At 38.3% G+C, this 27724-nt stretch overlaps 1 protein-coding gene across 3 annotated transcripts; it reads left to right on the forward strand.

Moving 5' to 3' along the window:
- Window positions 1-207: 207 nt before the first annotated feature.
- On the forward strand, window positions 208-26631 carry MYBL1 (MYB proto-oncogene like 1). Of its 3 annotated transcripts, none has more exons than XM_060775409.2 (16): window positions 208-463; window positions 8744-8863; window positions 8954-9025; window positions 9257-9349; window positions 9827-10047; window positions 13106-13289; window positions 13605-13679; window positions 15380-15481; window positions 15891-16124; window positions 16486-16836; window positions 17431-17576; window positions 17799-17913; window positions 19185-19301; window positions 19564-19668; window positions 20102-20278; window positions 23838-26631. In XM_060775409.2, the coding sequence occupies exons 1-16, from the start codon at window positions 428-430 to the stop codon at window positions 23964-23966; spliced, it is 2277 nt and encodes a 758-aa protein (XP_060631392.2). In that variant the 5' UTR covers window positions 208-427; the 3' UTR covers window positions 23967-26631. The 3 variants fall into 3 exon arrangements, with proteins under 3 accessions (XP_060631392.2, XP_060631393.2, XP_060631394.2); XM_060775410.2 differs by having other exon boundaries at window positions 15383-15481; XM_060775411.2 differs by having other exon boundaries at window positions 8758-8863.
- The last annotated feature ends 1093 nt before the right edge of the window (window positions 26632-27724 follow it).

Here is a 27724-nt window from a genome sequence, read left to right on the forward strand (position 1 = left end):
GGAGAAAACAAAAAAAGACTACATTTCCCAGCAGGCTTTGCGCCCTTTTCTCTGTCCCGAGCCCGCCGCCACTTTCTCCCCTTCTCCAATATCGCGCACCCTCCCCTCCTCCTCCTCCTCCCTCCCCTAGCCCCGCCCCCTCGGCTGGGTCGCGTGCTCTCGGAGGCAGCCAATGGGGAGGCAGTCCGCGTGCGCAGATTCAAACGGTGGCTCTGGAAAGAGGCTGGGCGCGAGATTCGGCGGCAGGGACGAAAAAGAGAGGCAGCAGCAGCAGCAGCAGCAAAGGAGAAGAGGCCGGAGGAGGAGGACCATGTCCCCCAGGCGAGGCCGGGGCTAAAAGCTGCCTTTCTCCCGCTCTCCTCCTCCCTCTGCCATTCCTTCAGTTCGGCCGGCGGTGACAGCCCCGCTTCCCTCCTCTTTCCGCCTTATGGTGCCCTCAAAGGATGGCGAAGAGGCCGCGAAGGTGAGCCACAACTACTCCTCTCCCCCTCAGGAGGGATTCTTTCTCCATCCTTCCTTCCATCCCTCCATCCACACGCTTTGAATGCCTTGGCTCGAGGGAGTGGTCGTTAGGCGGGACCTCAGCGCTCTTTGGCAGAGAAAGCTTTCAGAGGGCAGGCAGTCCCCGAGTTGCGAACAAGATGGGGTTCTACAGCAGTGGTTCTCAACCTTCCTAAGGCCGCGACCCCTTAATACAGTTCCTCATGTTGTGGTGACCCCCCCCCCCCATTATAAAAAAAATATTGTTGTCGCTACTTCAGAACTACTATTATGAATTGTAATGGGAATATCTGCCTATGAACCCACCAGGACTCTAAGATCTTCTGGGGAGGCCCTGCTCTCGATCCCGCCTGCATCGCAAGCACGGCTGGCGGGGGACGAGGGACAGGGCCTTCTCTGTGGTGGCCCCTCGGCTGTGGAACGCCCTTCCCATGGACATTAGATCAGCCCCTTCGTTAATCGTGTTTCGAAGAAAACTAAAAACCTGGCTGTTTGAACAGGCGTTCAGATAAATAGTGCAATTGAACGATGAATATAGGAACGGATTTATGACGAATTGGATCACGATTTTAGTTACGAGATGCTAATGTGTTGTTATTGATGTGTCATTATTTGTATACTAGGCTGTTAATGGTTTTTAAATATTGTATGTTGTACGATTGACTTTTTTGCTCTTGTTGTGAACCGCGTTGAGTCGCCTACGGGCTGAGAAACTGCGGTATACAAGCAAAGTAAGTAAGTAAATAAATAAATAAATATGCAGGATGTATTCTCATTCACTGGACCAAATTTGGCACAAATACTCAATATGCCTAAATTTGAATACTGGTGGGGTTGGGAAGGGGGATTGATTTTGTCATTTGGGAGTTGTAGTTGTTGGGATTTATAGTCCACTTACAATCAAAGAGCATTCTGGACTCCATCAACAATTGAATTGAACCAATTTTGGCACACAGCCCTCCAATGACCAACAGAAATATATTGGAAGAAACCTTGAGTTTGGGAGTTGTTGTTCACGTACATCAAGAGAGCACTGTGGACTCAAACAATGATAGATCTGGGCCAAACTTGGCATGAATACTCAATATGCCCAAATGTGAACACTAGTGGAGTTTGGGGAAAATAGGCCTTGACATTTGGGAGTTGTAGTTGCTGGGATTTATAGTTCACCTACAATCAAAGAGCATTCTGAACTCCACCAATGATAGAATTGGGCCAAACTTCCCACGCAGAACCCCCATGAACAACAGAAAGTACTGTGGTTTTTGATGGTCTTTGGGGACACCTCTGACACCCCTTTGTGACCCCCCCAGGGGTCCCGACCCCCAGGTTGAGAAACACTGTTATACAGGGTTGTTCTTAAGGTGAATTAGTATGTAAGTCGGAACAGGTACATTTTAAAGCAGGGGTCCTCAAACTTTTTAAACAGAGGGCCAGGTCATAGTCCCTCAAACTGTTGGAGGGCCGGATTATAATTTGAAAAAAATGAATGAATTCCTATAAACACCTCACACATCTTATTTGTAGTACAAAAAAACACTTTAAAACAATGCAATAATTAAAATGATGAACAATTTTAACAAATATAAACTTAAAAGACAAGTTCCACCTTGTTTCCTGTGCTATCCTAATAATATAATATAATATATTGTATATGCATATACTATTTATAATATTATAATGTAATCTATATATATAAAAATGCTCTGTGCATAATGAGTACCTTAAAAACAAAAGAACCAATGAACAAAATCACGCCAAATTTCGCAACAAAAAGTCTCACAGCACAAGGAATGACCATCACTCAAGAAATTATGATTTTGTCATTTGGGAGTTGTAGTTGCTGGGATTTATAGTCCACCTACAATCAAAGAGCATTCTGGACTCTATCAATAATGGAACTGAACCAAACTTGGCTCATAGAACTCCCATGACCAACAGAAAATACTGGAAGGGTTTGGTGGGTATTGACCTTGAGTTTGGGAGTTGTAGTTCACCTATATCCAGAGAGCACTGTGGACTTAAACAATGATGGATCTGGACCAAACTTGGAATGAATACTCAATATGCTCAAATGTGAACACTGGTGAATTTGGGAGAAAATAGACCTTGACATTTGCGAATTGTAGTTGCTGGGATTTATAGTTCACCTACAATCAAAGAGCATTCTGGACTCCACCAACAATGAAACTGAACCAGATTTGGCTCACAGAACTCTCATGACCAACAGAAAATACTGGAAGGGTTTGGTGGGCATTGAGAGTTGTAGTTCACGTACATCAGGAGAGCACTGTGGACCCAAACAGTGATGGATCTGGACCAAACTTGGCAGAAATACTCAATATGCCCAAAATGTGAACACTGGTGGAGTTTGGGGAAAATAGACTATAACATTTGGGAGTTGTAGTTGTTGGGATTTATAGTTCACCTATAATCAAAGAGCATTCTGAACTCCACCAACAATAGAATTGGGCCAAACTTCCCACACAGAACCTCCATGACCAACAGAAAATATTGTGCTTTCTGATAGTCCTTGACGACCCCTCTGACACCCCCTCGCGACCCCTCCAGGGGTCCCGATCCCAAGGTTGAGAAATGCTGTTCTACAGGGTTGTTCTTAAGGTGAATTAGTATGTAAGTCGGAACAGGTACATTTTAAAGTGTGACTCCCTTCAAATGTATGTGTGTGTGTGTATATTTATTTACGACATTTCTATGTCGTAAATCTATATGTCATCTATCTATCTATCTATCTATCTATCTATCTTATATAAATAAAAATGTAATAATAATAATAATAATAATAATAATAATAATAATAAACCTTTATTTATACCCTGAAGGACTCAGTGCGGCTTACAAGAGGCCGAGCCCAAATACATCAGTTAAAAACAGCAACAACAGCAATACAGACAGCAAATAAACTCATAAACAAAGCAATAAACAGTAACAATAACACCACGATGCATTAAAAACCTATGGCAGGGACAAATGTAATACTTAGAATTTTAAAAAATGCTGGGCATGACAAGGTGACATTACTTGGATACGTATTTGGAGAGAGATGGAGCGCGCAGACAATCCTGGTGGTTGTGAGAGTGGTCCAGCACTTCTGTGTTCTCAAATAATATGCTGTGTCCAGGTTGGTTCACAGTATATTATTTGAGAACACAGAAGTGCTGGACCATTCTCACAACCACCATGTCAGACTACACAGAGAAGCCATTGAAATCCACAAGCATGTGGACAATTTCAACAGAAAGGAGGAAACCATGAAGATGAACAAAATCTGGCTACCAGTATTAAAAAACTCAAAAATTACAACAGCAAAACAATCAGGCACATCAATTCACTCTCAACAAGAGATTCCCCCTAGGCGCTTCCAGGCCATTGAATGCAAATCAAGGTGATCAGCTGAAACATTACCCTGGTCATTCCACAGATATATAAACCCATTTTTCCTACTTCCAACAGACCTCACTACCTCTGAGGATGCTTGCCATAGATGCAGGCGAAACATCAGGAGAGAAATTGCCTCCAGAACATGGCCATATAGCCCGGAAAAACCTACAACAACCCAGTGATCCCGGCCATGAAAGCCTTCAACAATACATTGTCAAAAGCTTGTTTAAACAGGTAGTCTTCAACTGGTTCTTGAAAGATAACAGGGAAGGGGTAGTTTTAATTTCAATAAGGAGGGAGTTCCAAAGGGCTGGGATGGCCACCGAGAAGGCTGCCAGCCGTATTTGTGACAGTGGTGGCAACGAGAGAAGGGTCTCTCTGGAAGATCTTAATGATTGGGCAGGTTAGAAAGAGGCGATGCAGTCAGATAGGTAAGTTGGGCCTGAACCATTTACATACTTTGGATAGTGTAGGGAAGGGTTAACACCCCTGTGGTGTTTGTTTTGCTACCTGTACCGCTGTTCAGAAGATGTCACCTCACTTTCTGTTCCTGTGATAATTGAAAAATGTGAACAAGGATTGGTGATAAAGCTTCAGACACATTTTCCCTATGATAACTCTTCCAGGAGGGCACTTCCCTTTCCAGGGGTAGCTTTCTCTCCATTCCTGTTGCCTCACCCCTGTTCTTAACTATGAGTAGTTTGTAAGTGGATGTTTGTAACTGAGGGGCTGCCTGTAAAGCCAGGAGCGCAGAGTTTCTGTGGCACCTGATCACCTTTTCCACTTCATTTGTGTTCTATAAGTTTATCTCTTCCAAAAGATTTCGGATGTGTGGAAATATAATTTTCCTAAAATGCGTGTTAACACCACAGGTTCTGTGGCAGGATGATAAAACAAAAACAATATGTTTAAATAGTGTATAGTTCAATTTTAGTTGACTTAATGCCCAGTGCATCTATACTGTAGAATTAATGTAGTTTGACACCATTTTAAATTTTATGATTTCTCAGAAGTTTTATCACTGGGAGAAAACCATTGGAAGGTACTCATTATGGTACTGTTCCATTATTTGGGTGGAGGCCAAAAGGGGGCACTAGACAGAGTCCATTTTGTGTGTGTGTGCGGGGGAGGGGGGGGGAGTTGAAGGAGTAAGACCATTTCCCCTGTTTTTGCTGGTTATTCCCCCTCCCCATTTCCCATGTCATACACAAAGGTTGTTTCCGTGATGGTCACATGGATTGGAGGAATAACAAGAAAACAGGGGGAAAGCCACCGCCTGGATGTTAGAACAGTACCATAATTACCAATTGTGTTTCAGCCTACAGGAAGGGGCACTAGTTTTACAAGGTCTTTAGCCTTTTCTGCCAGAGAGTGTTGGTACCTCAACATACTACAAATCCTAGGAGTTCATAGCCCTGAGTCATGGCAGTTAAACTGGTGTAAAATTGTATCGTTCCTGCATTGTAGGTGCACTCTTAATGTGGCGGAATTATGGGAGTTGTAGTTTGATAAGGTTTGTAGCCTTCTTTGTCAAAGAGTGTTGGGGCCAGGGCAAGCTACAAATCCCAGGATCCCAAAGCATTGAGCCATGGCACTTAAACCAGTGTCAAACCATATTCATTCTGCAATTGTACAACCAGCCTCAGTATTGATGCCTTTGCTGCATGCGTTCACCTTTGCTCCCAAGAGCTGAACTTTTTGTTTTTGTGGTGGTCGACCATTAGTTACTTCACTTTCTTCTGTAAGAGTATTTCAACCCTGGAACATATACAGATTGAGTATCACCTACCCAGAATTTCAAAATACTCTGAAAGTGACCATAAGGGTGCCTGAGTTAGTGTCATTTCTATTCCCTTAAGGGTCAGTATATTCAAACTTTGTTTCATGTACAAAATCATTAAATGTTTTATATAAAAATACATTCTTAGTATGTACATAAGAGATATAGGAAGCATAAATGAATGTAGTGTTTGCACTTGGGTCCTATCTTCAACTTCATCAAGGGACATCCAGTCTAGTACCCTGCCATGCATTATCTGTATATTTGCAAATATAGATATTCCAAACTTTTAACCCCCTCTCCCTCAATAATCCAAAAGTACTTCTTATACCAAGCATTTTGGATGAATGATACTCAAATTCTGCTCAGCCTTCTCTCTATTTTCTTTTCTTTCTTTCTTTCTTTTTCTTTTTTTTTTCTTTTGGCACTGAGTCACATCTATATACAAAAACATCCTTGTTAGCAATGCCTCCTCCCATCTTACCCTGGAATTCCCCTCCCATCTGTTTATTACACTGTCACTTTATTCCTTTACATCTTTTATTTATTGGGGTGTGTGCATGTATGTATAAATCGTGGATCATTTTATACAAGCTGTTAGTTAGTTAGCTTTGACACTGTAGTTTCCTGCTTGGACATAAGCTAAAAGTTTGGATGTATGGAAGGATATCAACTGTAAAGGAAAGAAAGCAATATTGCATTGGTCTTCAGTTTAATATTTAAGAGGAACCAAATAGTCTTGCCATTTTATGGGCATGTGGCTCTGTTTAAATATAAAGCCCCATAGTATATACTTCTAAACTAAACTATGTAAACATCGACCTTTTACGTAATTGTAGCAAAATTCTATAGGCATTGATGCCAATCTGTTTGCTTTCCAGGGCCAAGGATTTATACAGTATCCATTTGTGTATACACTAGAAGAATCTGTTTTGCAGTTATCAGTGTAGTGGATTACAAATAACAATGTGCCTTCCAAGTGTAGTTTGGCCATATAGGATAATTTATTTATTGTGTCAGGAGCAAGCCAAACAGTTGTATTGAATTTTTAAACAAACAAGCAAACAAACAAAACACAAAGTTTGCAAGCTTGGTAGTTGATTATATGTCCTTTGACCTGTAGCTGGCCACTTGGAGTGCCTCTGGTGTTACTATAAGAAGGTCCTCCATTGTGCATGTAGCAGGGCTTAGGTTGCATCACAGCAGATGGTCTGTAGTTTGCTCTTCTCCACACTCGCATGTCATGGATTCCACTTTGTAGCCCCGTTTCTTAAGGTTGGCTCTGTATCTTGTGGTACCAGAGCACAGTCTGTTCAGTGCTTTCCAAGTCGCCCAGTTTTCTGTGTGCCCTGGAGGGAGTCTCTCATTTGGTATCAGCCATTGATTGAGGTTCTAGGTTTGAGCCTGCCACTTATGGACTTTCGCTTGCTGAGGTGTTCCAACAAATGTCTCTGTAGATCTTAGAAAACTATTTCTTGATTTAAGTCATTGACGTGCTGGCTGATACCCAAACAGGGGATGAGCCAGAGATGTCACTGCCTTGGTCCTTTCACTATAGGATAATGTGATACTTGGTATACTCTCCTGTAATAGGTCTGTAAGGACCAAGTTCTGAGGTTACTTTTGTATTTGTATTCTGTTTTGACTGAAATTAGATGGATTTGTTTTGTTTGATTTGCTCTATCAATTTAGTTTAAACCCTACTCTACCAGGGAAACCCACTGGGTGACCTTGGGCAAGTCACACTCTCTCAGTTTCAGAGGAAGGCAAAGATGAATAAATCACAAGAAAACCCTACAATGGATTCATCTTGGGGTCCAAATATGTGGGAAATGACTTGAAGACATCCAATACAGTACTATAACACTTCTGTACAATTATTTATAAAGAATCCTTTTTAAAATTAATAGGATGTATTTTCAAATATGTATCAATATATTGTAGATATAAAGTTAACAGCTTTTTTGTGCTCTGGTTATTGTGCAAAATGAAAGACTGGAACCATTCAAACGCAGTGCAAAATTGTGGTTTGTTTAGCTGAGGTCATCTTTTAAGGTCCACACCTTATGAATCATACTTTGAAGTCATAGTCTGAATGTGATTTGCAAACTTTATTTATAGAGGTCATCTGCCATGCCTAAAGCTGGAAATGACATAAAAGAAAGTGTTCCTAGAAAAGTACATATCTGGTTCATGCATTATATAATTTCCATAGAGGAGAGTATTTGTACAGTAGAAAAAAAACTAAATATATTCATTCTTGGATGTTTATAGCTTTATTTCAGTCCTACAATTCTTCACAACTTGAGATAAGTGATATTGATTCAAAAATGCTGTAGGCTTGTATATTTACTAATGTTCCTCAAATAAATCTTGAAAAAAGCTAGAAATTAGAACACTGTAAAAAGCAATAAGCAAGTGATTTGCTTTTAATGTAACAGTTAGCTCTCAAGGAAGAGTAGGATAGAAATATGGCAAATGTATAATAAAAACATCCAAGTGCTGAAAAATTCCTATCTTGTTAGGCCAGTAGATGGCACATGGTTCTTAGGATACAAAAGTGACAAGTATTTTGGAACTGAATGCAGCAATGCCATGACTGCTTAACAGCATGCTTTTTCGTGCATGGAGCTAACATCTGTGTGGTAGAGTGCATGCTATTTCCCACAACAATAGCACACTAAATATGTTCTTAGATTCTCCACATCTTTTTGTTTACCCCAAACTGTGTAACCTAAGTTACAATACCTCACAATACCAAGAAAGGGATGTCAAATATCCCATCTAATATCTCAAGCCAGGCTCTCCTATATGCTAATGTCCTGGCTTCATTTTTGCCTTTAAAACAGAGATTGGCAGCTGTAGATGAGAAACAGTGGCCAGTTTTTATGTCCGTACTGCCCTGAATTGTGTGAAGTTAGGATAGTATATTGAAAACTGCAACACTGGCAATGACGTCAGAAAAAACACAGATCCTAACTTGTGTCTAATCTAAGGTGTTGGTGTCTTCTAGAGTTGTTATATAACATGTGCTCAATGTCAATGTTAACTTAATGTTAGTTGGCACTTTGCAGTGAGGAAGACGATGAAGACCTTCACTATGCAGATCATGACTATGAAGTGCCACAACAAAAAGGAACAAAGAAGATATGTAATAGAGTAAAATGGACACGTGATGAGGTGAGTCTTAACTAGACAGCAACCTTATGTTTGATTCTAATGTTACATTAGATTCTAATTTTCTATTAATAATTGGTTGTTGTTTAACAGGATGACAAGCTGAAGAAACTGGTAGAACAGCATGGGACAACTGACTGGACATTTATTGCTAGTCATCTACAGGCAAGTGGGGAGTATTAAACTGAGCTTTTCTTGATATCCTGGTGTTCACCTGTTCATTGGTTAGTATGAACAGGCAGAGATATACAACAGGCAGGTTTCAGAACTATTACTTTCAAAGTGCATTCTCATTGCATATGTGAATTTGAATTCAAGTGGGCTTTTTTATATATTTCTGAATCTTGTAGAATTTTGAAAAAAGTCCTCACAGATAGCTTTTTCCTCATTCTACAGAATCGTTCTGATTTTCAGTGTCAACATCGATGGCAGAAAGTCCTAAATCCAGAACTTATTAAAGGCCCCTGGACTAAAGAAGAAGATCAGAGGGTAATTCACTTATATTGTTTCTAAGTAGTAATTTTTTTTAGAAGTACAATAATTTACTCAATTACAAATTGTCTCATTACTTGTTTGTATAGGAAAGGAGGGGAAATCATATTACTGATATTGGTAACTCCATGTTTATGTAGCGTTCTCTTCGACATGGCTCTTAACAACACTGAATTTTTAAAATCTGCATTAGTTCCTATTGTTGCCTTCTACACTGAATTATTAGTCTTTTCATTTTCAAAACAAATATGTTAAACTGTAGAAATTAAGGAACCCCCTTTCAGTATCATTTTGCAGGTTAAATTCTTTGGAATATGACTGTTCTTTATCAGGTTGTTTTAAAACTTGACATATGCCTTGCCTCCTTAGTATTTTTAGATGCATATATTGTACATGAAATTCTCTACTATTTTAGCAAGGATACATTTTTAAATATTGACTGATTTGTTGAATAATGTTCAATTTGTATTCCAGGTTATTGAGCTTGTTCAGAAATATGGTCCAAAGCGCTGGTCTTTGATTGCAAAGCACTTAAAAGGTAGAATAGGGAAGCAGTGTCGAGAGAGATGGCACAATCATCTGAATCCTGAAGTAAAGAAATCTTCATGGACTGAGGAGGAGGACAGAATCATCTATGAAGCTCACAAGCGATTGGGGAATCGGTGGGCTGAAATTGCAAAATTACTTCCTGGAAGGTATAGTTGCTTATTGATACTCCTGTTTGTGTAAAAGACAGTTGATATATAGTTATTCCTAGATTTCTGCAATTTATGTCCAAATCACTGGTGTGAGCATCTTATTGATATTCTTGTTAATTTTATTTGTGTTCTACCTTTTTCAGTTCATTCAAATGTTAAAAATCAAAACTAGCTAAAATATAAACTATTAAAAAGAAAACAATAGATACATTGTTTGTTTCAATCCAGTCCATTATGACAGTCCTGTTCCATCCTTGGGAAGGGAATTTCATTGCCTAAGGCCATATTCTTATCAGATGTTTTTGGAGGGTGGTGGGACAGCGAGAGAGAGAAAGAAGGGCCTCCCCAGCAAATCTCAAAACCAAAGGCAAGTTCATGTGGGAGAATATGGGTCTTCAAATCAATATAGGGCTTTCCATTTATGATTAGTACTTTGAATTGTTCCCAGAAATGCACCAATTGTTCTGTTGTAGCAGGAGAGTTGTGTGCTACCTATAGTACCCAGCTAATAGTGTGACTCACCTCTATAAACCAGCTGTCACTAGTGCCATCCATGTGGCAGAGATGAACAGTACGCATACGCTCCCCAAATAGATCATAAAAGGTTTAGATTCAAAGTTTACTCTAAATGTTGAACTAGGAGAAGTATCTTACAAACATGATTTTTTCAGTAGATGTTGATGTCTTTGTCAGTTTAGGGGTTAACTACAACCTGTGCCTCAGACAGTATACCGTCATTATTCTTTTTCTTCTCTGGTTCATATTTTATTTTAAGTTATATCTGGATTATATCTAAATCTGGATTTCAGAGTATACCTTCAAGCAGTAGATGGCTGTTTTCCAGAACAGCATAGTGTGTTGCAGATTCTGGAGTGGGGTTATGTGCAGGAACAATAAAATCACAGTGATCTGTCTACGGGCAGATCACGTGTAAGGTATGTACTCTAGCTACTGCCATTCTGATTTTATTATTCCTTTAAAGTGAAGTGGTTGAATGTAAACCTTTGGTTGAGACAGGGAGTGCTAGTGTCATTTTGCTGAAATATTTCCTTTCTCTATAAATGAGTGCTTCCAAATCTGATTGTTATCTAGACACATGCTAATATTTTCACATTATTTTATACAGTGATTAATGTGAGGAAGGATTTAAATGTTTTAAAACAGATGCAACTGTCACTATAAAAAGGGGTTCTCAAACTGTGCACCAGGGAGCCTTTGGGGATCTGCAGGTGATAGTGAGGGACCTCGCCACACCACGCTTCTTCCTTCCTCCTTCTCTTCCCTTCTCCTGAGAAACGCAGGGAAATTAAATTTTTGAGCTTCTGGAAACAGCAGCAGCAGTGTGCTCCTGGGGTACAAACTCTTTCTCCCCCACCTCCCTCACTGCCCAGACTCTCTTCCTTGCCTCCCAGACCCTTTCCCCCACCTCCCTCAGGTTTCTGTTGTTGTTGTTGTTGCTGTTGCTGCTGTTGTTGTTGTTGGCTGCTGCTGCTGCTACTACTACTACAAAGGCTTGGGGTGCTTTGATTGTGTTTTACCTGCATTGCAGAAGGGGATTGGACTGGATGGCCTCTGGGGTTCCTGCTATTACTATTATTATTTAAAAGACTTGGTGGCCATCTGTTGGGGGTACTTTGATTGTGCTTTTCCTGAATGGCAGAAGAGGGTTGGACTGGATCGCCCCTGGAGTCTTCCACTGAAATACTGTTTAGTTTATGTTGGTTAAAATTGTTCCACATTTTAAATATTCTATTTTTCTTTCTTTCCTCCCTCTCCTTTTTGGCACTGTGTGAATTAGTTCACACAAACACTCTCCATCCATCTGCCATGGTCCCCTATGACCTTCCGGCAAACAAACTAGTGGGCTAGGCAAAACTACGGTTAGGTGATCTGTTATTGGTTATTTGAACGGACCCAGAGGATGCTCGCCAATGCTTCCTCTTCATTCTGGAAAGAAGTGATGAGTGGAGTGCTGCAAGGTTTTGTCCTGGGCCTGGTTCTGTTCAACATCTTTAATAATTAATTAAATGAAGGGTTAGAAGACACGATCATCAAGTTTGCACACAACACCAAATTGGGAGGGATAGCCAATACTCCAGAAGACAGGAGCAGATTTCGAAATGATGTTAACAGATTAGAGAGATGAGCCAAAACTAACAAAATGAAGTGCAACAGGGACAAATGCAAGATACTCCACTTAGGCAGAAAAAAATGAAATGCAAAGATACAGAATGGGGGCACTTGGCTAGTTAGCAGTATGTGTGAAAAAGATCTTGGAGGCTTTTAAACAGAGGCTGCATGGCCAACTGTCAGGGGTGCTCTGAATGTGATTTTCCTGCTTCTTGGCAGGGCATTGGACTGAATGGCCCACGAGGTCTCTTCCAGCTCTGATCTTAAATCTTGCCCGACCCATAACTGATATCTACATTAAATATAGTATAATATAAGATATGATAAGTCATATAAACATTTATTGGGGCTCCATGAGAAACTTTTGTTTCTAAAAAAAAGTTTGAGAACCCCTACTCTAAAGTAATAAACGTTACTTTTAATCCTTGGCTGTGATGCAGAGAACCATGAAACTAATTCTCCTGATCTAAATGACCTTTACTCTGGCTTTTGAATATACCCCATGTCACACAGGAAACCTCTCAAAAGGATTGTTCTGGAAAAAAATAAAAATACATCTCTTAAGGAAGCTTAATTTTGAATTCTTTCCTCAACTTTTTCACTGTATAAAATCAATTAAACTTATGTGTGCTGACTAAGAAATCCTATTAATTTCTATCAGTGTACTGTGCTTGAGGCTAAAAATGGATTTAATTATTTTGTGTTCTTATTGTCCCTCTTTTGAATAACTTGCTCTTATTTCCAGGTCTATGCAATATTTCATTCACAATATTTCTATATTTTTGGCAGAGAACCAAGATGTATGCTTAAGCATATGTCTTTGATCCAATGAATTAAACTTCAAGATTATCTGCATTCCATTGAATTCACTGTGATGTTTAAGTTTCTTATCTTTTTACATAATTGTGTTTACTGATTTGTTCAGGACCGACAATTCAATAAAAAATCATTGGAATTCTACTATGAGAAGAAAAGTTGAACAAGAAGGGTATTTACAAGATGGAATCAAGACAGAAAGACCTTGTTTATCAAAAGGTCCACATAAAGCGTGTTCGTCTACAGAGCATCTTCATACCCACAACCAGTTCTACGTACCTGTTCAGGCACATGTATGTTTTCGAAAACTTTTCTGTCCCTAAGGTTGTGTAAACTAAGGGAAAACTGGACCCATTAAAGCATATTTATGTTGCAAGGACACTAGAGTGAGAGAGGTAGTTTAAAAGCTTTTCTACTATTTCTATTTTCAAAATTCTGCTGTTGTATAGATAATATATATGTGTTATATACTTTTATTCAAACATACAAAGGAAAAATTTATGGTCAAATTTTGAAAATAAAGATGTGTCCACTGAAAATTTGCTGAAACTAAAAATGTTTCATGAATGTTTTAGACGTGAGAGTAAAGAACGCTTGTAATTTGTCAGATCCCAGGGTACCAGTATGTGTCAACAGAAAGCAACTGTATAGACCAAATGACACCCTCTTCAGACTTCATTCAGGTAATGTCCTGGCTGGTATAATTAATTTTTAATATCCCTTTACATGTCTTCTTTGTCAAGCAGTCAGCATGGATAAAATTTAAGTTCAAAACTGGTATATTTGCAAGTCTACCTTAATAGGGTACAGTCCACCAGATATGTGTTCAGTACTAGTAAAATAAATATCATCCTGTGTTTGGGGATGTGTGTTTCAGACTAACTTCATGATGTGCACTGTCAGGGTAGGGGTTGTTGTCTAAAAGTGTTTAGAGCAATAGTTGTCAACCTTTGGTCCTCCAGGTATTTTAGAGTTCAGGTCCTACAATTCCTAACAGCTGGTAAACTGGTTGGATTTCTGGGAGTTAAAGTCCAAAACACCTGGAGGACCAAGAGTTAAGAGCCACTGGTTTCCCTGTGTGGAGAGCAAGATTATGCTCCACGGAGGAGGAATTATTATGGGAATCCTTCTCAAGATGTAAAAAAAGTCAGTCTAACATAAGGATAGAAGCACGATTTCATTCACATATATGAAACCCATATGGGATCGAATGCAGGACACCATGTCATTTTATGTGGCCCTCCAGAATCTAGACTACAAATTCTGTGTTCCTCATCTTTAGGCATCATGACTACAGTGAATGGGAGTTGTGATAAAGTAATGTCTGGAAGGCTCCAGTTTGGACAGGAGAGTAAAATTTGAATTAAGATAAAAGGCTTGTGGATATGATTTCTGACTTTAAAATGTCCTTTAACCTTCCTCCAACTTCAGAGACGCAAATGCTGTTAGACTACAAATCCTATTATTCCCAGTCTGCATGGCAGATCATCAAAGTGATGGGAGTTATTATTCCATAACATCTGGGCACCTAATTATGGAACACTGACCAATATGTAAAAAATTATAGTTGGCTCTCTGTATTCACAGATTCTCTATCCAAGGATTGAGTGGTCTTTTGAAGGCAACCATAAGGGTGATGGGGCCCTTCATATAAATGAGTCTGACACCCCTGATCTAGATTATGTGTAATGCAGTTAGCCAAAAATGGGGGCTGAATCCTGTTGGTGGCATTAACTGGAGCTGACGTATAGAATAAACGGAATAGTGAGAAAGCATAAATCTAATTGATTCAGTAGTCTAATTTAGTATGGAATGCAAATATGATTGAGGCCTAAGTGTATGGTTAACAGAAGACAGCTTGATTAAAGTCTGTTAGGATTATAGCCTCACTATGAACTGGCTTTGAAGCACTTCTTGAAAATATATATATATAAAGACCAGAGTAAAGAGAGGGGCCAAGAAGACAGTGCCATCTTGTCTTCAGTTTCATCAGTTGGGAGCCCCTCCTCCCAACACCAACTGCGACCCTGGGACCAGAGTAAAGAGAGGGGTCCAGGAAGATATTGTATTTATTTTATTTATTGTATTGTATATTACTTGTAAGCCGCTCTGAGTACCCTTTGGGGTGAGAAGGGTGGAATATAAATGTCACACACACACTGTGTGTGTGTGTATTGTGGGTATAAATCTACAAACCAATCTTGTTTTCCACTTTGAAAAGAAAATGTTCAAAGTCTTTTGTGTTCAAATATTTGCAACAGCAGCAAAAGTACTACTATTTCCACTTTTCCTGTGCCTTGTATAACTTATTAGTTGTAATAATATATCATAAATATTATTCTTATGTATCCTGGTATTTTATTTTTTTCAATGTATGCTTCAGCAGCCATTTGATGATGATCCCGACAAAGAGAAAAAAATAAAAGAACTTGAGCTGTTACTTATGTCAGCCGAGAATGAAATCAGAAGAAAGAGAGTCTCATATGTAAGAACCGCTTGTATAAATATGTGCTGAACAAACCTGTTGTTCTGAATGATCTAATTGGTTAAGAAGATAACCACACAGTGCATAATGTGTACAATAGAGCCCAGATAAATCTCTGATCTTTATTTGTTAGATAATGTTCAAAGGTATTTTAGGGATGAAGTAATTTGGGATGAAGTTGCCAGCAGAGAAAATATTGTATCTCTCCCCCTCTTAGTATATTGCTCTAACATCCAACATATATTAACAGAACATAGTAAGGGCCATGTATCTTTGATTTAGCAAATATTTTCTGTGTTGTGTTTCCATCGTCAGTGAACTTGATGAAGGAAACCTGAAATCCTCTATAGTAGCACTGATTCATCTTTCGTCATTTCAATAAAACAGCAACATCTTTTTGTATTCTTAGCAAGGTGGACATTTTTCTAACTGGTCTGGAAATTTCATTATGGAAGACAACGTATCAAATGCCCTAAATAGTCTTGGGGAGCAAACGCATGACTTTTACAATTTGGATGATACACAGGCTGCGACTGCACAGCAAAGCTCACCTACCAAATATTTGGCTGTAGAGGCAAATGCAGTGTTGTCATCTCTACAGACTATTCCTGAATTTGCAGAGACGCTAGAACTTATTGAATCGGTAAGTCCAAATCAACATATATTGACCTACAAACATGCAAAAAATATTGATAACTTATCAGTACAAGATATATGATTTGCTTTCTTGCATAGTTAGTTCCATGTGATGGTAGAATTGTATTTTGTTGGCTTTTGTGAAGTAAAACAGCACACTTCAGATATTCTGAAATATCTTTAAATAGGAACTGAATCAACATAAATACAATCTGTTATTTCTACTGTTGAAATGTGCTATTCTTTTTTGGAACAGAGACTCAAGGCATGATCACCACAAGTCCAATCTTATTGAAATACGTCTCTTTAAACAATGGGGAGTGGTAAATTCCTTTCTCTCTCTCTCTCCATTTAATTGATGATTGTAGGATCCTGTAGCATGGAGTGATGTCACCAGCTTTGACCTCACTGATACGACTACATCTCCTGTCAATCAAGCTCCAGTGAAACTAATGCGGATTCAACACAGTGATGGGGCCATGGAGTGCCAATTCAATGTCAGTGTGGTGCTTGATGGCAAAAAAACAAGTGAAGAAGATGAATCCACATTTCCAAGTGCTGTCAAGTTCAGTTCTCCTCCCACCATTTTGCGCAAGAAAAAGAAACTAAAAGTTGGACAGTCAGTAGCTGGTGAACAGAACGATGCTTTGTCCAGTAGTATTACCAGCACTGCACTAAAACAAACACCAGTGAAAACACTACCCTTTTCTCCTTCACAGGTACATGCAGTTATATAAATGTATTAAATAACTTTTGATCTTCCAGGTGTTTTGGACTTTAACTTCCATAATTCATAAAAATTGGTAAGCTGGCTGGGATTTCTAAGAGTTAAAGTCCAAAAGACCAAGGTTGAGAGCCACTGTAATAAATTGTATGTATTAAGCTGAGTCTGAACAAGGAGGTATTCAGTTGTAAAGATAGTTGGCAGTAATGTTATTAATTGTTGTGTTTTGGTGAAATGATAGATATGTGTGGAGAAATATCTCTTTTATTGTAAATAGACTGCAATGCTGCTTTGAGAATTTTGTTGAAAGTGGCAATATAAGTGGACAGAGTTGCCTAGTCAGGGCTTAAAATCTCTTTGAGATATGCAATGTATTGCTTCTTAAAGACCTTAAGATGACATAAGACAACAAATAAGAATTTCTTTTGCTGCATTGCTCCTCATAAGGGTTTGTGTATAAGTAAGCAGAATAAAAAACAATGCTAAACAAGTAAAGTTGTATAAGCCACTTCTGAACTGGCGTATTGTGGGTAGTATTACCCACTAAAATAAGGTAATAACACAGTTTCTGTTCTTGCTTCCTATGCAGTTTTTCAACACCTGTTCTGGAAATGACCAGTTTAACCTTGAAAATCCTACATTTACATCAACGCCAGTTTGTGGCCAAAAAGTTCTTATTACAACGCCTTTGCATAGTAAAGAAATGACACCCAAAGATCAAAAGGAAAATGCAGGGTAGGTAGATGATTTGATTTGAAGCAATTGTTAGAATTTATGTTTAAAAGGATAATTAAAAATAATAAAAGATAGCAAATCTAGATGTACTAAAGAGTGTCACCTTAAGCACCATGAAAATACATGTTAGTGGATTCACTCCTGGAGAAACCTTTACCTACAATGACTAATTTTAATTATCTGATTTATAATTGCCTAAAATAATGTTTGGTGGTTCTTCAGTTTTAGGACACCTACTATTAGGAGATCTTTGCTAGGAACTACACCAAGAACACCTACTCCCTTTAAGAATGCTTTAGCTGCCCAGGAAAAAAAGTATGGTCCTCTGAAAATAGTGGTATGTAGCATTATCATTCATAGCATTTCTACCATGTGTATGAGATTTGTTTGATAGGAAAACTGCATTGGACATGAAAACCTCACATCTTGACTTCATTAGCAATGGGTCTTCAACAGTTAATACGTAATTGTGAAAGAAATCTGTTTAATGCAGCGGGACTTGTTTCTCCATAAGCATGCATAGGACTACAACAGCTGTGCGAGAAAAAATAATAGTTCTTCAAGCAAGAAGGCTGTGCTATTGAAAGTTGCATGTGATATTGTATAATCTATAGTTTTAAAAAGTCTTGTGCAAAATAAGTTATCATTCTGTTTCCCCGCATAGTGTGCTACTACTGTTTTTTGGGTGTTCATGAATTAAATGATAACAAGTATGGTTTGATCCTTTTAATGTATGCATTTTAAAGGAGTGTATGATGTATTCTGATATCTAGAGACTTGCTACAGGCAGTCCTCAGGTGATGAACAAGAGAGACTCAGTAGGTTTGTTCTTAAGTTGAGTTTGTATGTAACTCAGAACAGATACATTTTAAAGTGTTAACTCCAGGAAAAAGAATAGTTTCGGGTGGCATAAGGAAGGGTCAATTTGTTTTGCAGTAGTGCAGTGGGTTAAACCACTAGCTGCTGGAAATCTGCTGACTGAAGGGTTAGCAGTTCAAAGCCGCAAATTGGCTTGAGCTCCTGGCTGTCAGCCCTAGCTTCTGCCTATCTAGCAATTGGGAAGCATGTAATGCAAATAGATCAATTTGGACTGTCTCGGTGGGTAAAAGGGCACCCTATCCAGACTTGCTGGCAACCCAATCTGAGAAGTCTATGGACAACAGGCTGCTCGCCTTGAAAAAATAAAGTGTGGTGTTGCTGTTGTGTTCAGAAGATTTCATCTCACTTTCTGTCCCCATAACAATTGGATTATGAAATATTTGGTTTGTTGTGGAAGCAAGCCTTGGTGACAAAGCTTCAGTGGAGACACCTTTTTCCCATGATTGGTCTTACAGAAGTGATCTTCCCTTCCTAGGAGTAAATTTCCTCTCACTTCCTGTAGTCTCACCCCCATTTGTAATGAGGAGGTTGTTTATAACTCAGGGACTACTGTATTTTGTTGCTTTAATTATATAAATTAGTGGGTACAAGTGTAATTTTAATCACTATATTTACCATGCAGACTTAAACATTGTAATATGTAGATGAGTTCAGTCTCTTCTATTTCATGTCAATAGTGAGCAGCAGAATTCACTTCTAATTTGATATGATTTTACCTGTTACATTTAGTCTCAGCCACTTGCCTATTTGGAGGAAGATATTAGAGAGGTTTTAAAGGAAGAAACTGGAACAGATATATTCTTCAAGGAAGAGGACGATTCTGTTTATAGGAGTTGCAAATTAGAGGTAAATAGTATATCATATGTAAGTTGCAGGATTCATAAAAATGTAATTCACATTTTGAATTTTAAACACACATCTTCTGTTTTCTATATTTTAATATTTGTATTTTAATGTATGTGTTTCATAGAAAAAAATTAATATGTGTATCGTATATAATGTTTATTATGGTGTGTTTTTAACTATGTTGTGCCTTGCCTTGAGCCATGAAAAGAAGTGGGTAAGAAATAAAATTATTATTATTATTATTTTAACTGTTGGTTCATAGAATCCTTCTGCAAGGAAAGTCAGAAAGTCATTGGTTTTGGATCCCTGGGAAAAAGAAGAGTTTGATGCCCAATTTTTTACAGAAGACAATGGTTCAGATACACAGGTGAGGAGCATGATACAAAAAATACAAACATTGAAGATAAAATGGAAACAAAGGTGAGCATGTGGTTATTATGAGTCTTAAACAACAAGGCAGGAAATTATCATATTAAAAATATTGCCTATCAGGATTTCTAATGGTAGAAATACACAGCTGAAATAATGGTTTGATTGTGGCAATTGTAGCTTTTTAATATTAACATTTGAGGCTTTTATATTAGTAGAACTAAGCATTTTCATGCAGCTCCATGATACATTTTAAAATGAGATTTATGGAATTTAAATTACTCTAGCTACCTTGAATGTATTATCCTGCTTAATTATATTGCTGGAATTACTAGTTACAAACCTTTCGTTAATCTATAATCATTCATTTTTTTAAATTCTTCAACTAAATTGTAGTTTGATTTTTCAAACATATTTTCTTTGTAATATAGTCAGAAAATATTTATACAACATCACTCCTAATGATTCCATTTTTGGAAATACACGACAATAGAGGAAACATGACTCCAGAGAAACAGGATTCCAATTCCACAAAGCTGAATGTAGCAATGAAAAAAAGGCTGAATACTTGCACTTCAAAAAATGTCAAATCAGAAAAAACACTGCAGGTTTGTATTTAGGAAACCTTAATATTCTGCTCTAATAATTTGACTATTCTCTTTATAAAAACACATTATGAATAAAAAACGGAATGTTTTTTCTGCCAAGTGCTACCAGTTCAAGCTCAAAATTAACGGAGATAGGCATGGGAGCTTAATTTTAAATTCAGTAGTGTTCTTGCAGATTTTAGTGAAATGCTCTCTTTATATGCTTAGAAAAAATGCTGCTAAGATTTCAGTAGGAATTATAATTGACTGCTAAATAACACTAGAAACAGATTGCAAGGAATAGGGAATGTAAGGAAAGTTACGTTTACATGGTAATCTCTTCATATATGGAATATCTGCGGGAGAAGAAACAATACTATATTTCTGCCTCTCCTACAGTGAATATAAACATGCTTGCTGGCTCTAAACCTAACATTTATATGCTGTGTCAAATGTCATGGAGAACCTGTTGGAACTCAACCACATCCTTCACAAGTTTATAGTCCTCATCAAGGGCTTTGATAGGCAGATAAGTTAGGGCCCTTCCACACAGCTATATAACTTAAAATATCAAGGCAGAAAATTCCACAATATCTGCTTTGAACTGGGATTTTATTCAGCTGTGTGGAAGGGGCCTTAGTTGGCAAGGAAAGCCCTTTCTCCATTGCCTGCTTTGTTTGGTCTGTCACTCTATTCTCTCCTCCTATTACTTTGCTTGTTTGTCTGATGCCTCTTAGGAACACGCCTCTTTTTCAGGCACATGGCAAGCTCTGAGTCCTCCATTTTGTTCCTCTCCTGTGAGCATGGAGAGATACAACATGTCTCCAGAGAGTTAGATAGCTAAGCCTGTTACTTTCCTGCCCAGAAATGTAGTTTTTTGAATAAAGTCATTTAGAACTTTTAAAGCTTGACTTTCCTCCTGAATTTCTGAAGCTCATTCGCTCTACTATGCACTAAGCTTCTGATCTGCTAAACCACTGCTATTGCTGTTATTGCTGCTTTAGATTTTAAATCCTTTTTCCCTTTTGAAATTACCCCAACAGAACCTGCTTGCATCTACTAGTACGTGGATAGGCTTTCTGTTAGGACACTCCATGCAATATGCAGACATCAGAGCTAGACAAATGGATATGGTCTCACTTTACCCTTGCTGTGTATACTATTTATCAGGCATGGGCACACTTTCTAACTTGGGGGCCAGATGGTGGGCCAAAACAGGGTGGGTGGGCCAGGAGGGAGAGGGTTCTCTGCAAGTCCCCTTCCCTTTCTTCCCCTTCTCTTTTGGAGGCAGAAAGTGAAGGAAGACAGGAAAGGTTTGGATCCCAAAAGAGTTGGTCTCGGTCAGGATGAGATGGTGGGCGGGAGAGGAAAAGTGTATCCATTACTCCATATTGCCTACTCTTGATATAGAATCCTTGAGCTGGAAGAGACCCCCCAAGGGCCATCCAGTCCAACCCCCTGCCATGCCAGAAGGCACAACCAAAGCACTCCCAATAGACAGCTTCTGTGGAAAAGCCTCCAGAGAAGGAGATTCAACCACATTCAACAGCGCTTACTCTCAGGAAGTTCTTCCTAATCTTTTCAGACGAATATCTTTTCCTGCCATTTGAAACCATTACTCCCTTATGCCTTAGTCTCTAGAGCAGCAGAAAATTAGTTTTCCCCCTCTTCCTCAATGGTACACCCTTTGAAATCTTGAAACATGGTTCTTGTGTTCTCTCTCTACTTTCTCTTCTCCCAGCTGGAAAGGAGGAAGGAAAAAGAGAAGGGTGGAAGGGAATGGAAGGGCAGGGAGGAATGGAAAAACAAAAGGGAGGGAGGGAAGGAAGGAAGGGGAAAGAAAAAGGGAAGGAAGGAAGGACAAAAGAGTAGAAGGGAAGGAAGGATAGGATGGTGTGAGAGAGGAGGGGCTGCATCCGTCCCTTGGGCCTGGGTTTGCCCATACCTACTATATAATGTGAAGGCTGTTGTAATAGTGAACAAAATATTAAATGTTATATCTCTTTAAACATCACTACTCATTCCTTGCTACAGTGCAGGGCCATTATCCACTCTGCCAAGCATAGCCTCTGTATGCAAAAGAACCTTGAGATTCAGGTCCCTTTACTCTTGCATCCTTGTGTGAACATGGAGCAGAAAGCTGCTAGCGAATGAGAAGCCTTTGTATAGAATAGATTCATAAATCTTAAAGTTGAAAGGGACCACAAGGGCCTTGCAGGAATAAACAACTCAAACACTCCTGTAAGGATTACATTAGCTTCTATTTAAAAAGCCCCAAATATAAGGCAGTTCATTTCACTCTTGAACAACTCTTAGAGCAAAAAAAGTTCTTCCTACATTTAGGTGGAACCTCTTCTGTTGTACTTTGTACAACAATCTCATCCAGCTTGAGGGCATGTAAAGTGGACATAAAAGGCTAGACTAGTGATTCTCAACCTGTGGGTCCCCAGGTGTTTAGGCCTACAACTCCCAGAAACCCCAGCCAGTTTACCAGGTGCTAGGATTTAGGGGGAGTTGAAGGCCAAAACATCTGGGGACCCACAAGTTGAGAAGCTCTGAGCTAGACGGAGACATCAGAAATGGATGTGGATGTCAAGGGCTTTATATTCACCTTTGAGCCATCAGCACATTTCTATTTGGTTTTCCGACAGTTGTATTACAGGCATTACATGTTTTGTTCACTGTAAAATGTAATACAGTAGTACAATTGCCCCCCCCCCACCACTCCCAAAGCAACAACAATCCTAATTAACTAGACTATCTCATCAGCAGACAGCAGGCCCACACTTCCCATTGAAATACTGGTAAATTTATGTTGGTTCAAATGGTTCTCCATTTTAAATATTGCATTTTAATGGTTTTTGCACTACAAATAAGATATGAGCAGTGAGTGTAGGAATTTGTTTATGTTTTTTTCAAACTTTAGTCCAACCCACCCAATAGTCTGAGGGACCTCTGGGCTTAAAAAAAATTGAGGACCACTGCTTTAGCTAAATGCTGTTTGTAGAAATGTCTAATGTAAAATTGCTGTTGCTTCAAAGCCCTGAAACCATAGTTGCATGCTTTTCTTATTCTAATAAAGTTCAAAAATGGTTCCCAGTCCTTTCTGTAATCACTTTTGATTTAACCCCCGAGCATAATTGCCAGTTTATCAATTTCTGCCACTTTACAAGTTTTTATAATCCCCCTTTTAGCTGTTTGTCAGTACTTTTCCAATGTTGTGCATTTAACATTCTTGCTCCAGTTAACTTGTTTTGTAGTGCTTTGGCATTAATTAATTTCACTTGTTCATTTTGTATTCCTAATAAGAATAGTTCAGGATCTAATTGGGTTATAGGGTTTTTTTGGGGGGGGGGGGGGATGCAGTAGCTTTTGTATCAAATTTCAAAAATGTCAGCACATAATTGCGTCCAGTGGCCTGGACACCACTGTGTTCAAAGTACTTTCACATACATTTTTTTTTACCAGGGCTTATATTGGGTACTGTAACAATACATTTTTAAAATGATAATGTTGGATTGTTATGACCATTGTCTGATGTGAGTTGTTGAAACTAATTGTTAAATGGATTGTATTACAGGCAAATTGTGAATGGGAAGCTGTCGTTTATGGGAAGACAGAAGATCAGCTCATTATGACTGAGCAAGCAAGGCGATATCTGAGCACCTATATGGCTACTGGCAGCACTTCAAGGGCTCTGATTTTGTGATTGCGTCAAAACATTTCAAAATGGACTTTATGCTGAAATGTTTGTTTCAGCAACATAAGTACTGACGGATTTTATTTATTCTTTTTAAAAATTTGAAACTGCCTTATAAGGCAAAACTTGGGGCTTTTTAAAATGTTACGCATCAATCTTTTTAAAGTGAAAGTTGTACAGTCTTTTAAAAAGACTACTCTAAAGCATAACTATTTTTTCTATCAAGCAATTTTTGTTCTTTAATATATACTTCTACTCTCCTCTTAAATATTATTTTAATGTAGCCTAGGTTTACAGGTACTTTATTATCTATCTATGAAAGGAAATCATACATGACTCCTTGAAAATGCTTTTGCTTAAATGCTGATTTATGTAGCATTTTTTGTAAACACAAAAGAGAGGAAACTAAAGGAAAAATAGAAGGTTGCACTACTAGTAGTAGGTATGCTGCACAAAATTAACTACAGTGTTAAATGTATTTATTTGAGAATGGTACTTCTAAGAAGAGTAGACAAAGGGATTGTTGATTTTTTTTATATTAGGGTAAAGCATCAGTATTCATAAATCTCAAACCAAGACTATTGTTGAATGTATTGTACAGCATGTAGGGGCAAGAAAGCTTTTGTAAATTGGAAAGCAGTTTAATTTATATTCACTGTAAAGCTTAAGGCTGCAGTCTCTAATTGCCTGCATATTCTTGCTGCTTTGCAAAACAAAATGAACCTGGGAGGGAGGTGTAGCAAATTTTATTTTGCTGGTTAGATGTAGAAAAGGAAGATGGTTACATCTCAGAAACAATATGAGCACTATTGCTTTCTCTGCTTTGCTCTAGGGTCAGTGAGTAGTATGTTCGTTCTAATACTTATTTGGAGTAGACTACATTCTTCCTTTGCCATGCTGCTTTTTCATAACTAGGCGTCTCAGTATCTTTAGATCAGAAGCAGCAGTCAGTTAGTTCTGACCAAATACTCAGTTGTCTTCCATAGACAAGTTCCTTCAAACAGCTGAGCTCTTTCCTTCTCCAAGCCTTATTGTTTTCAGTAGGTAGTATCTTTAAAAGCTGCACGAAATGCTAACTGAGCAGCATGAAGGAGGAAAGAGTGTGTTTTTAGTAAGCAGTACATGAAAAGGTACTAAAAATGGCGTTTATCCCAGGACAGCATTATAGACAGAAAGAACGTTCTTTAGGTCACTGTTCTTTAATGGATTCATTTTATTCTCAACTGCTACTAAAATACTTATTAGGGAAAATTACAAAAGGTTAAAGTGCAAAGAACTAAGACCTGGTATACTGTAGTATTAAAAGTATACTGTGTTGTGGTCATGAAGAAGGACAGGCCTGGGTATAAAGATATTTCAGAGAGGACAAACTTCTCTGTGCCCAGTAGACAGTGGGAAAAAGGAGGATTGTTGTCTACTCTGTGAAGGATAGTAGTGAAGGATTAGATAGCAGAATATGTCTGAGTTGCTTTGCAAACACTAGTATTTTATGTGAATCTGTGTTGGCACAGGAAGTAAGCAAACTTTCAGTTCTTTTATGTAGATATTAATAAGCACACACACACACATATGCAGGTTGTCTTAGAAGCTGACGTTTTCCTAATAGCATAGCTCTGGCTGTCATGAGAGAAGGTTAACTGTAACCTTGGTGCATAGGATAGGAGCAAAATAGGCTGTGAAATCCATTATTTTGCATTTCATCTATTAAGATATTGCACTATTCCTTTTCAAATCATGTAAGTCCACATAGTCTTTGAAGTCTAGGTTTATTATCGTTCAAATATTCCAGGAACTTGGTTATTAAAGGGGATACATTTATGTTGGGTCAAAATACAATGACATTCTATGGCTTCTTGTGGCCCTATACAAGAATTGATCTTGGTGTACATCTTTACATGTTTGGGAGAAACGAGTCAGTTCACATGATGTGAGCAGCCACAGGTCTTCCTCAGCCACATGTAGATTGATTGATGTTAGTATGAACTAGGCTGTAACTAAATCGCAATCACAGTTATTTCTGTTTCCTTTCTTGAAGAAACGACACAGTTGTAGGATGCCTACAAAGCCTAGATCATATCCACATTTTCCCCAAGGTTGAGCTGTGGCTGCCTGAACTTCACTTATGAACTGGCTCAGAAACATTATATAGCTGCTGTTGGAGCCTCAACACAATTACAAAACTATTCAGAAAACAAAATAATCTTTTTTATTTTAAGATTGATTCATGCTTTTAATCTTCATAGGTTACAGCAATTGCTTCAGTTTACCTGCTTTAGACATTTGCACTTAACTTGTTCTGTTTGAAGGAATGTCTTTGTTTTGCTTTTGTTTGTTTGTTTTAGTTAATTTCATGTAGAACATAATGGTGTGCTGTCGACTTAAATACTGACAGATAAATAGAATTGTATACTGTAGAAGTTTAGCTATTTATAAATCTGACACTCTTCCTCTCTACTCCTCGGTGTGCTGCTATAGAGAGTAGCAGAGTCTGCTTGCTGCTATGAGAGAGGGAAAGAGCGAGCATCATATGCACTGTATGTAAAATGACAAATGGAATAATGGCATGTTCTCAAGTTAACTTGATACCAACCGTTGTTGTGCGGGGAGTAACACAATTACTAGAAAGAACGTTGATACCACATGACACCAAGAACGCTAACAATGATTTTATTTTGATATTGTGTATGGTATGTAAAGAAATCTATGATGTTGGAATACTTTAAAGAAAAACTCAAGCCCCCATTCAATAGTTATTTATTTATTATTCTAAATAAATATTTATATATAGAATGTTCACTTAGCTGCCTTTAATAAGCCAGTTTTTGTAAACGGTTAGCATTTTCCAGAATAACTCTAGAAAGTGAATTGCTTTTCCTTCTCAATATGTGAGAAGCCACTTTGAAACTTTCTTTGGTATTGTTAGTTTAGTTTGTTCTCTCTTTAAAATAAGTTTCTTTAGATAACTCCCAGCCTGAAAAACAAAGGAGTGAAGTGACTGTGCCTAGCATAGGAAGGCTGTCGTCTGAAGGACTGTGCATCTAACAATACTCACCTTGGCTTTCGACTTATTTTTTCCCAAATCCCATCCCTAAACCTTATGAAAGAAGTCTTTCAAGCCTTAATGTCAGTTTATAAAGAAGTCCAGGTATTTTTACTCATCTGTCCTGAGTATATGGCCGCGTAAGCTGCATTTAAATGGCCTCCCTGGATTGTGATTAGTGTGCCAAACTCCAAAGAGGTGTTGTGTGCATCAGCACTGCCTGCATTTCCTTCTTCTGTAGTTCCCTGTGTTATGCTGGGAGCCACTTTTGAAGGACTGGGCTGTGCTGAAAGGGACTCAAGCTCTGCCATATGCATGCACACTGACTGCAGCTCTTTGGCCCCACTCTTCATCGCTTATAGATAAAGTACCTGCTTTGCAAGAGGCATGTACATTATTCAGTGAGTTTTTTTTAACGGTACCAAAGCCACCAGTGCCAAGGTTTAATGTAGGTCTCTGGTAAGTAGTACAAACTGGAGTTGGTATTGGTTGAATCTTTCAGTTAATTGCTTTTGTGCTTTTAGTTTGGAAAAGAGAGAAAAAAGTTTTGAAATCTTTTGACATTAGAATTTTTAAAATATATTTTTGGTCTTAGATGAATTTGAATTTTGTATGTTTATAAGTAGAATATGCCTGCAGCAGACAAACATGCATGTTGGAAAATGATGGCATCTGTTAATACTTATGCTTGTTTTAAAGTTTGACTTTTAATTATCAGTTGAATATT

This window comes from Anolis sagrei, chromosome 4, assembly GCF_037176765.1.
Source record: "Anolis sagrei isolate rAnoSag1 chromosome 4, rAnoSag1.mat, whole genome shotgun sequence".
NCBI lineage: Eukaryota > Metazoa > Chordata > Lepidosauria > Squamata > Dactyloidae > Anolis > Anolis sagrei.